General features: G+C 28.6%; 1 protein-coding gene across 1 annotated transcript; it reads right to left on the bottom strand.

Annotated features, from left to right (window-relative positions):
- Positions 1 to 3,838: 3,838 nt before the first annotated feature.
- Positions 3,839 to 5,839, bottom strand: LOC7488771 (cationic peroxidase 1-like). Its single transcript, XM_052447781.1, has 4 exons — positions 5,548 to 5,839; positions 4,870 to 5,046; positions 4,588 to 4,756; positions 3,839 to 4,474 (listed from the first exon to the last, which is right to left on the bottom strand). Exons 1-4 carry the CDS (start codon positions 5,776 to 5,778, stop codon positions 4,098 to 4,100), a joined length of 954 nt encoding a protein of 317 aa, XP_052303741.1. The 5' UTR covers positions 5,779 to 5,839; the 3' UTR covers positions 3,839 to 4,097.
- Positions 5,840 to 12,790: the final 6,951 nt, after the last annotated feature.

Below are 12,790 nucleotides of genomic sequence, written 5' to 3'. Positions count from 1 at the left end.
TCAACACCGTGTTAATTGGGAATTGAGTTTCATGATTTTTTTTTTCTATTGGGTTATATCGGTCTCATGACTTAAATCATGATTTTTATCTTTTAATATATTTATAAAATTTAATTCCTTTTTTCTCTCGATAATTCATTAATTTTTGTGTTATGTGTCCATAAGATATTAATGAAAAGCTTATTTAAAATTTCTTCTTGGAATTTGTCAGAGAGATATCTTCAAGTTTAGAATTCCATTATTTTGACGAATTTCGAGCTGTTTTCAATCATATTGCAATTGAACTTGAAACCATATTGCATTTGAATCCATTATATTTATCTTCATAATCAATATTAATAGTGATACGATATCAGCTCTGGAAAATCTGAACTGCATAAAATACACAGCAGTCAAACTTACTCAAAATTGAATTGTTGAAAGCATATTTTAAACAACAATCAATCTATGAACGTACGCTACTTTCATTGAAACAAAAGCTTCGGCGTATAGTCAACTGGGAACGCATCCATCCCTCAAGGTTTATTTATTTAACTGGGGGTAGAGGAGAATAACGAAAAAATCAACAATTGTTTGTCGTAGATGTAATATTTTTATATATTAATTTGTTGGGGGGTGGCTGCTATACGGCGATGGAGGTGTCAGTCACTATCCCCATGCATATAATTTCCAAAAGCACTTCCATGAGAAAAATATTTGATTGAAAGTTAAGCAGGGTTAGGTAACCTTGATGTAACCTAACCCTGCTTTGTCTTAAAGATAAGAAGGTCTTTTCCATGCAATTCATTAGTAATTATAAGAATGAATGAGGTTAATTAGTTTTTTATATTCTTATTGCATAGTATAATTACTAAATTATACTAAATTACTCTTACAAGTAAAAGACATTAAATTGAGGTCAAATGACTTTATAAACTTTTCACTTTTTTTTTTCACAATACAATGATTTAAATGCCTTTTAAAATTAAAATTTCTCGGCTTTGGGCAAAAGGATATTTTTTTTGTCATTTTGTGTAGGGCTTTTTGTATTTTTTATATGAGATCAGGGGTAATTATTATTGTTTTTTAGTATATATAAAATTCATTTAAATAAAAAATTGGTGCGGTGCATGCCAGTTGATTGACAACTGATCTTCGACAATACATATTTTCTTTCCTTTTCCTCCTTTTAGAAACAAAATGATGGGCATTGCAAAAAAAAAAAAAAAAAAAAAAAACAAAAAAATATTATTTGTTTATTAAATCAAATTAGACCCTTATTTTTTTATATATTGATGTATTTAGTTTTGAATATTTTATTGAATATTTTTTTTATTTCATTCATTGACATTTAATTTTTACAATTTGATTCTCATTATTTTGATTGTTATTTTTATTTTTTTTATTCTTTTCTTAATTGAGATTGTTTTTCAATTTCATCCCTCGTGATTTGATTTGATTTTTTTGTGTCAAATTTGGTTCTTATTCTTTTCAAATCTAGTTTTTTTTTATCATTTTTTAAATTTATTTCCTCAATTTTATCCTTAATTATTTTGGTTGGTTAGGAATTTTACATTATTATTTTTTCGGGTTACCTTTTATATTGTAATCCAGTCTTGTGATTTGTGTTACAAGTTTTGAAGATTATATCGGGTTGACTTTAGTTTTTTTTGATCTTTTTTAAAATAATGTTTTTTAAATTTCATCACTAATCATTGTATTTGTTTGAAATTGATATTCACTATTTCTTAACTCTTTTTTTTTCTATGGAGTTATCTCGATATCATGTTTTGAGTCATGGATTCAACAAGTTTACTAAATTTGACTCGGACCTTTTTATTCATTGATTTTTTTATTTCACCCTTCAATATTAGATTGGTTTGAGAATTCTTCTTAATTTTTTTAAGTCTACTTTTCACGGGAATATCTCGGTCCCATTACTAGGATTATAGATTTGATTTGATTTTTGCTTGATCCGGATGATGAAAAATTATCATGTTCAATTCCTTTGAATGATGTATTTTTTAAGAATTCACCTATTGTTAGCTCAGATAGACTTATGTCAATTTTTTTAAAATTATTTTCTTTTTAATTTCATCATTCATAATTTTATTTACTAAGAATTGAGATTTATATTCTTTTTATTTTTATTTATATACAATTATCTCGTTATCATTTAATTTTTATTGTGTTAACAAATAAAATCATTAAGACATTTTAGGAATATTTTAAAGATATATTTTTCTCAATACTATCAAACGTTCATCTTTTGCATTTAATCATTGTTGATTGTTTCTTTTTATTTATTTATTGTTGATATTTTATTTTCTAATTATTTTATTAAACCATTTGAGTTTATTAAACCTATTCGAGTTAGTGATCAAAATATCAAATATTATTTTTTTATTTTTGAGAATATTTACATTATTTTAATATTTTTTTTACATTAAAAAAATATAGACCAGCTCATAATATACCGCAAGTTATCTATTTTGTATCTTAGATATTCCACGACACCTTAATGTAATTGAAACTCTACGTTTCATAATGACGTTGGGTATGTATCAGTTAGGGTCACTATTGTATCCATGAGATTTTGGGCCAGCTAATGATCATGATAAAAATTAAGAAAAATCCTAATTAGTGTGCTAAAAACACTAATGGATTGTGACGACAATGTTTTTTGTTTGCTAAGAGTTTTAAGTCTTTTTTTGCCTTCTATTTTAATTAAATTTCATCAAAATTAATTAATTAAAAATATATTAAGGATATTATTTTATTAAATGTCATACAATCTTTACTTGGTTTTTAAATAAAATTACAATATTTTTTTATAGTGTTCCCGATTGTTTTTATACAATCTTTCATGGTTTTTTTTTTAATATTTTTTATTGACTTTCTTGCACTTGCACATGTCTATTTTTTATGATAATATAATTAGATAAAAATAAATTGACTCCAAGAAGCTCCTCGTGGGAACATATAGATAATTTATTATTCTTAATTTAATATATTTACATCAAAATCATTAAAACATTATTTTTTTATTATTAAAACATAAAAAATAAAACATAATTTATTTTTATTATCAAAATATAATTAGATAAAAAATATGTTTTACAGCTTTGATGCCACCCGCAGTGTGGCACTAGGATATACTAATCTTGTTTAACTTACCTGTTTTACAGCTTTTGATTGGTTCTTTGTGATTGCATCAAGTGATTTTAACTTGCTAGGATGCTTACGAATGAAGTTTACAATCAAATTCCAGGCTTCCATGTCCTGTCAAATGATTGAGCTGTCAACTACAGTCCTCATACTTTAATAAAACTAATTATCCAATCTCGAAGTTTCAAAAAACTATATACAATATAACCTCAGTAAATTAATAACTTGATTAAATAATATTTTTATTCAATTGTGATTTTTAGTATTAATTTAGAGAGGTTTAACTATATAATTATTTTTATTAAACCAGACTCGATATGATTAGTTGATCCAAGACCTGGTCAACTCACCTCTTGAATCAGGCCAAGTATAAAAAAAAAAATCTGAATTAAAAGTTAAACTAGCTTGAGTCAATTGATCCAGTGAATCAACTTGTAATTTTGTAAAAAATCAGAAAAAATATATCAATTTTTATTTTTTTTAAATAATATTGTTTTAATCTTTTAAATTTTTTTAAATTTATTTGAGTTAACTTACCTAATCATCCTCAGTCATAATTAATAATTAATAACTACGTATATAATTAATTATATATCCTTTATGGGCTGGCTCATAACTAGCCTGTACCGATGAAAAGCCCCATCGAATTCGAAGCCCTTGGGTTTCTATAGTCATTCCAATTGCTGTGTGCTTCTGAAAAACAAAACTCCAATTGCATAGATTTCATAAGTCACATCTCACATCGCTTTACAAATACAGACTACTTGGAAACTTTTTCCCAAGTATTGTACGCTAGAAGATGGAAATAGGATCGCACAAACTTTTTCCGCGACCTTACAAGAGAGCAAAATAACATGTAGACATGTATATATATGCCCTCCTTTATTTTTAGGATCTACTCACACACATAAACAAGAGCTGCAAGCCATTTGGACCATTGGGCAGAGTATTCAATTGGCCTTCCTGCAATTGGTCCTGATCTGGCCATTTGTGCCAGTAAGTGGGCTAAGGTTTCCCATCTTTATCATTGCATTTGCAAAGTCTGTCCTGAAAGCAGCCTGATTAGAGCTATAAGCCCTAACTTGAGCATCTGTAGAGCCCCCACTAAAGAGTTGCTGGTCAGAGTGTAAAAGACCCTTTTGGTTCAGTAAGTTCCTGTAGTAAGCACTGTCGAAAGATGTTGGGCTCGTGACATCCAAAGGAACAAAATTGTTAGTATTCTGACATTGAGCTTGTGTTGATGTTTTGAACGAGGAATCTATGTTGGTTTCATTGTTGATTCTGGTTAGGAATGTGGTACATCTTGCTTGCCCTATTGTGTGAGATCCTGCAACACAAGAAATCAAGAAAACAAAACAATGGTCAATTGCTTTTCTATGCCTAGCCAATTATTGGCTTTAACTGCCATGAAGTTCAAAAAAGACAAAAAAATAAGCATACCAGAAAGAGCCACCATTTCTTTAGCTGTGAAACCTTTGTTGGAGAAGGCAGAGATGAGGCCACTGACACTCAAGGCTGGGGAAGGGACGTTGTTATTAACATCGCTAACACTTCCTGCTGTGGCTGAATCTCTCCTGCCCAATTGAACTTGCCAACTAGGACCACCCAACTGAAACAAAACGATCCAAAATATTTTAGAAAATGTAATTACACACACACACACACACACACACACACACACACACACAGAGAGGAAGCCATGAAAATTGGTATTTATCTCACAGCAACAACAGAGTCCCGAGCAGCAACAGATAAGATGTCAGCACAGGACACAACACCAGGGCAGGAACTCTCTAATTGAGTTTTAATACTGTCAATAACTTCGAAACCTCTCAGAGAATTAGTATTTGCTGGTGCTGTCTTTTCTCCACCGTCCAAAAGCACTGATGCATCACACCCCTGCTTCACAATATTGTTCCACCAATTAAAAGCAAATTCAACAGTATGACATAGTCAGGAAAAAACTCTGCATGCCAAGTAAACATGACATGATGAATCCATGCAAAAATACAAAGGGACAAGACAAGACCAGCTAGCTTTAGCTGGAAGGTCAACAATACCGGGCTGAATTATTTCTTTTACTTTTGAAGGGAGGAATTGGAAATAAAAGTGAAGGTGCTTTTATTTTTTATTCTTAATCTTACTAACTAATTATGTGCATCATATAAAAATCACGAGATTTTTTTTTGTTATAATTGATCTTGGATTAAGTTCGTAAAAAGAGAAGAAGATTAATTTCTAGCAGCTAACTGACTAGCATGTAGTTGTGTTATGTGCCATACATGAATATGCAAAATAGCAAGTGAAAGATTTCTTAAAAAAAGTTTAATAAAGTATAGAAAAATAAGATTAATAGGGAGGTGATGATAAAAAAAAAGAAAAAAAAGGCAGACAACTTGCATTAACAAAGCAATCATGGAAATGAAGACGGAGCAAGGATGCCCCCATGCGAGCCTCATTTGACACTGCTGAGTCAACAGCTGATTTAATGACAGAAAGGACACTGGGGCATGATGTTCCATAGAAGTTTGAAGCTAATTGAGCAGAAGCAACACCAACAAGAAGCAGAAATGCCCCAAAATGGAATTTGAAGGTAGTGATGGTTGATGAGGAAGAGTTAAAAGAAGCCATCTTTACTAGAGAAACAAGAAATTCAAATAAGGTTGAGGCTTGTGCTCGGTGCTGTGTTAAGCGTCTGAAGGATGTATATATAGTAAATTGCAGTGCACGAGTCAACCTTGCTTTAATTATATTTTGCATTGGGTACAAATAATTTGAGTCAATGTTGAAAAAGAAAGGATATAAAATATATAGTAAAAATATTATCATAGGAAGGCCGTTGGTTATATATATATAATTATATTACATAGTTATATGGAAAAGTAAACAATATTATTAAACAAGCATTCTCCGTTTTAATGGGGCAGCCTTAAATTAAATTATAACATTTAATTTTGTTTGAGAATAATACAATATTATTTCTAGATTTTATCCAAAAGTTTTGATTTTTGGTTAAGATAATTATTTAATATAGTATTAGAGTTTTAATTAATAACCAAATAGTAATATAGTAGCTTTAAGAGGGACGTTCGATTTCCCATTAACAGATTATTAATTTGTAAACTCATCATGGCCTTTTCACTAATTTGTAAAGTGTTATTGTCACACGAGGAAGGAGCATTGATGCCATATGCATAGGCTGCTGATCTCTGTGGATTTTCCTTTTCCTTTTAGGCTGAAGTTGGTGACTTAGTGCTGGTCATTTTCAATGCATTATAAGCTACTGTTATTCTGTCATATTCGTCGAGCATTATCTCCCAGCACTTCTATCTTTTTAGCAAAACGCGTATGGGGCGAAGAACCCAGTCTTGAACAACGAAAAGTTAAGTTTTTGTAATTCTAATTTCATGATAAAAAATAATAATTCCATTCTACATATAAATTGAAATTCATCTATTATATATATATATATACACAATAATATTCTAACAATAATAATGAAAAAAATTCCATTTATTCCCACCAAAGAATTGGATTTTCATTGATAATTTTCAAAGAATTATCTCAATTAAAAACGATTCTATAATAAAAAAAATTATTCTAACAATAATAATGAAAAAAATTCCATTTATTCCCACCAAAGAATTGGATTTTCATTGATAATTTTCAAAGAATTATCTCAATTAAAAACGATTCTATAATAAAAAAAATTATTGAAATTTTTTGGAAATTTGTTTTACTTTTAAAACAATTACCATGAATGATGCGTTATTACAAAAGACTGTGTTTTCTTTCTTCAATCAGCAATGGAGTTTTTGTTCGATTATTCATGATTTTTTTGTGTTATGGGGTTCATAAGATATTAATGAAAAGCTTATTTAAAGTTTTATAATATGCTTCTTCTTGGAATTTGTCAGAGATATCTTCAAATGTCAAATTCCATTACTTTGACATATTTCGAGCTATTTTCAATCAAAGGAAACTATTCTAGTGCATTGATGCATGCTTGTCTTGTATATTTAATATTTCGCATGGGGTTGATTTTTGAATATTTTGAAATTTCTGTTGTCCTAATAATTTGTTTTTATTTCAAACTAAACCTTCTTTGATACTTAAAAATTGATGGTGAGAGATTATTCAAAAATATTGGCTTCATAAAATTATAAATATTTCTCGTAGTTTTGCTCTATTTATTAATTTTCAGGAAAAGATGAAATATGCAACGAAATATTATCCCACTCCCAATTAATTCCCACAATAAATGATTTTTTCAATTAGGCCCCTCAAATAATTAGACATTCATGAGTTTTTTAAATTCCAAACAAATTTACCGTTATAATTAATTGGATGGTTTGGGTAAAGCCTATTTTTATGAGGGTTTCAATTGAGAAAATATTTTATTAGAGAGACTTAATTAAGGATAATAAAATATCATTGATTGAACTCTGTTGATTGAACCTTATTGTAATTCATCATTTAATATAACAAAAACTAAAACAAAATTGTATTTCACTGTTCTTAAAATACTGTAGCATTGGACTCATGTTATTATGAATTACACTGCTTATTTTTAATTGTATTTTTTTATTGTTAAATTATTGTATTTGTTTTTAATTTCATCCCTCAAAATTAAATTATCATGGTTTTTTTGTTTGCATGACCTCGTATGTGTTGAGTTTTGTGAAATATCATATACAAATCAGAATTTTACAAAATTGGATTTCAATGTTTGCTTAAAATATTTTCTCTTATATTTTATATAAATTATGTTTATTTGTATGATGTATTTATAAAAATAGAAGTCATTTATTGTTAGCGGTGACAATTAGTCTCTAGAATAAAATAAATAAAAACATATAAAATAAAAACAACAATTGATTTATAAAAGTTTGCATGTGTTTATATCTTTTGCTTTTATTTAGAAAAAATAACTTTTCATGCTTTAATTTATAATTAGAGATAACAACTCCTTTTTGGTTTATCAGTTTTTTTATTTTATATTATTATTAATTTATTTTATGAAGCATATGAAACATCCTTTTGTTTCTCAATCATATTTGAGTTGATAATGCATATTTATGCTTATTGCTTGACCTCCAATATCTTCAAGTTTTGAGGTTCGTCAGAGCATAAAATTTCTTCTTGGAATTTGTCAGAGATATATCTTCAAGTTTCAAATTCCATTATTTTGACGAATTTCGAGCTGTTTGCAATCATATTGCATTTGAATCCATTATATTTATCTTCATAATCAATAATAGTGCTAAGATATCAGCTCTGGAAAATCCGATTCTGAACTGCATAAAATATTACACAGAAGTCAAACTTTCTCAAAATTGAATTGTTGAAGTAACAATCAATCTATGAACGCTACTTTCATTGAAAAAAAAAGCTTCGGCGTATAGTCAACTGGGGACGCATCCATCCCTTAAGGAAGCGTTTGGGAACGCGGTTCAACCCGCGTTTCTAAAAAAATTGAATTTTTTACTAAAATTTAATATGGTTTGTACGTTTTGTATCGTTTTGATGTGCTGATGTCAAAAATAATTTTTAAAAAATAAAAAAACATCATTGACATGCATTTTAGCACGAAAAATTATTTGAAAAGCATCCGCAACCACACTGCCAAACACAGTTTATTTAACTGGGCAATTCGGCTGTTTTTTTTTTAATTTTATTATTGAATATTAAGTAAATATAAAATTAAACTTCTTGATTTATTCTAATTTTCTTTTCATGAGGTTATCACAATTTCATTGCTCAAGTCACGACTTTGACAGATTAATTTTAATTGACCCGATTTTTTTTTTATGTTTTTTTTAATTGTTTTTTTTTAAACTTCATTTTTCAACACTAAGTTAATTGAGAATTGAATTTCATGATTCTTTTTTATTTGCTTTCTATTAGATTATATCGGTCTTATGAACTAAATCATGATTTTTATCCTTTAATATATTTACAAAATTTATTTCAATTTTTGTTCTAAATTTTTTAATTTAAATTTTGGTTAGATGCATATTTTAATTTTCAACAAAAATCTCATCAAATCTCTACGCATAATAATGAAAATATTCGATTAATTCTCATTAAGGAATTAAATTTACATTGATAGCTATAAAAAAAATCATCTCAATTTAAAAATATAAGTTATTAAATAAAAATTAATAAAAAGATTTATAATAAAAATTATTATCAAGATTTTGTTGGTAATTGTTTTTTTTAATCAATTACCATGAGTGATGCGTTATTAATTTTATATTACAAATGAATGCGTTTTCTTTCTTAAATCAGCACTGGGATTTTTGTTTGATAATTCATTAATTTTTGTGTTATGGGACCATAAGATATTAATGAAGCTTATTTAAAATTTCTTCATGGAATTTGTCAGAGACATATCTTTAAGTTTCAAATTCCATTATTTTGACGAATTTCGAGCTGTTTTCAATCATATTGCAATTGAACTTTAAACCATATTGCATTTGAATCCATTATACTTATCTTCATAATTAATCAGTAATAGTGCTAAGATATCAGCTTTGGAAAATCGGATTCTGAACTGCATAAAATATTACACAGCAGTCAAACTTACTCAAAATTGAATTGTTGAACAACAATCAATCTATGAACGCTACTTTCATTGAAAAAAAAGCTTCGGCGTATAGTCAACTGGGGACGCATCCATCCCTCAAGGTAGGTTTATTTAACTGGGGGTAGAGGACAATAACGAAAAAATCAACAATTGTTTGTTAGATGTAATGTTTTTATATATTAATTTGTTGGGGGGTGGCTGCTAGACGGCGACCTGGAGTGTCAGTCACCATCGCCATGCATATAATTTCCAAAAGCACTTCCATTAAAAAAGTATTTGATTGAAAGTTAAGCAAGGTTAGGTCATTTTGATGCTCCAACATTTCTAACGAAACGCATTATTTGCCCGTGGACTGGTCTGGGAAAGTAGACATCTAGTGTATATGACTAAGCGAAGCAAGTACAGACATCATTTAAGAAATATATACTAGCTAGCGTGATTTAGTGTTTTATTCATAGCTATCATTTCGGAGAAGGAAAAAGTCTGAAGATCGTTCCAAAAGTCATTTTTGGATAACAAGATGTCTCAAGGATTAGAAGTTTTACTAGCAATTTTACCTGTGTGCTGCCGCTCGCTGTAAATTTTTTTTTTTAAAAAAACTTTAGGCATGTAGGTTATTTTTTTAAAAAATTCAAAATATAAATAAAACATTTATGAAAGCAACTAATTAAATAAATTGATAATTATTTATATAAATAAAAAAATCATTAACAATAACTAAAAGAAAAACTAAACAAAATTAAGAGATGGATATAAGTCAAGATATTTGATCCTGTAAAATAAGATATTTGATCCTGTAAAATAAGATATTTACCCGTTTGTGTCTACTTAATTTGCTTATTAAAATCAATAAAAAAATTAAAAACAAAAATAAATACGGAATTGAAAACATTATGCAAGGCCAAACATATAAGAAATATTATTTAAGAATAAATATTTTTTTATATAAAATAAAGCTCACGTGTATAAACTAAAATGAATTATTCAAAAATTAAATGCAAAAAAATTATTTTAAAAAAAACTTTTATTCAAAAAGTGTCTACAAAACCCACGACCTAAACCATGAGACCAGGATAAGCCGATAAAGAAGAACTTTAAAATAACCACAAAACCAATGTTTTTTTTAAATAATGTTGAATGTTAAAATCATAAAAGAAATTGAGAAAAAAGGGTCCCTAACCGCATGAACTTGTCAAACTTGTTACCCATGTCAATAGAACGGAAGCATCACAAATGAAAAGGCTATTTCCCATCAAATCAAAAGCTGGAGGATGAAATAGGAGAAAAAAAGCTACACAAAAATTATGATTAAAAGAATGAGGGAGAAAATTAAAATAAAAAATAAATTAGAGGGCATCAAAAAATTTTAAATTGGAGGGTTAATTTAAAAACAATTAAAATTTAACAAAAGGGAAAATAAATCAAAATATTGTGGTCTAAATTGAAAATAATAAAAAAAACATAATTTTTGATTGAAGGATGAAATTAAAAACAAACAAAACTTTAACAAAAGGGCCAAGGGAAAAAAAATCTGAAATCAAAAGAATAAGGACTGAATTGCAAAAAATATATGAAAAATTATAATTCAATGACTAAATTAAAAACAACTAAAACTTTTATAATAGAACCAAGGACGACAATAAACAATAAAAAAATAAAAGGACAAAGGTGCATTTTCTCTTAAAGAGAGAGAAAAGAAGGAAGAAAAGAAAAGAAACGAATGCCAGCAAGAAATCGACCATAATACACCGACATGTGCCACCTTAGAAGAAAGCAAACACAACAGTGCATCCAATGACACAAAAAAAGGGTAGGTTTGGCCACCAGATGGGTCCGCATGCGCCACCCAAACACCATAAATGACACCTACTTGTTGACCTGTGAACGTGATGCACCAGCACCTTTTTTGAACAAAATAATTGCATCCCAACATAGAAATACCACAATGCCCTTCATGAATCTGAGAATCACAAAAAAAAACCACAATGAAAGTACATAAATTCCCCTAGATGCATGCCTTGATTTTTGTCTTTTCTAAGGGTATAATAATATTTCTACTATATTTCAAAGTGCAAAAAACCAAAAAAGCGCCTGGTCAGCAACTCAATTTTTTTTACTTTAGGTATAAATAAGTATTTGAACTATTTCAATGTTTTTGAAAAAATTAAAACACTCTTAGGCAACAACTCAAGAAATTGTTAAATTTAGGGACAAAATTGTATTTTTACTGGATAAAAAATGGAAAATACTAACATACCCCTAAAAAACCTTTAAATAACTAATGAACTAATCATAAAGACCAAAACACCCTCAATACCATTACACTTTTTTTTTCAACTTAAGGGCAAAAGGATAATTTTATTGTAGCAATCCACAATAAACTGTGTCTACTACTACAGAGAAAAACTCATACGGTTTAGAGTTTTTGTTAATGAGTTATATATATATAGAGAGAGAGAGAGAGGGAGAGAGAGAGAAAGACACGCACATAAAGTAATTTGGTGGTTTGTTATTTTCTATATCATGTTACAATTGCTCTTGGATGATGACATCATGAAAAACTTCAATAGAAATTGGACTTTTCATGATTATGATCTTGTTTTGGGCTATAATTGGTTTGTAGGTTTTTATCACTGACCAAGGATAATCTTGAAAAACAAGTCCCTTATGGACTAGGGAACACTCTGGTGCTTAAGTCATTAAATATAGGAGGAAAAAATATTGTAGAGAAGCGAAAGTAGAATGAGTTTCTATGGAGTGTGGAAAACTTCTTGTGCAAGAATATATATCTCGAGTTTATGACTATCAACACCTATCTTGGTCTCTTGTTTTCCTGATATTTATATATCTTGTACATTGGCATACCTCGTGGAAGGTGGAGCAAAGATGGCACATCATTGGTGAAAAATTTGGCATACACAATTGGTTATGATGTCATAATTATTGGTCATTAAGGGTGATGCTTGCAATGTCATTGGTAGAAAAGTTGGTGTTGGCAACAACCATTAGCTTAGAATAGTAGTGCCTTCTATGCATAGAAAAATGCGGTGCAAA

This window comes from Populus trichocarpa, chromosome 16, assembly GCF_000002775.5.
Source record: "Populus trichocarpa isolate Nisqually-1 chromosome 16, P.trichocarpa_v4.1, whole genome shotgun sequence".
In the NCBI taxonomy this organism is placed as follows: domain Eukaryota; kingdom Viridiplantae; phylum Streptophyta; class Magnoliopsida; order Malpighiales; family Salicaceae; genus Populus; species Populus trichocarpa.
The sequence above is the reverse complement of the archived record's forward strand: the minus strand, read 5'-3'. Positions and strand labels throughout refer to the sequence as shown.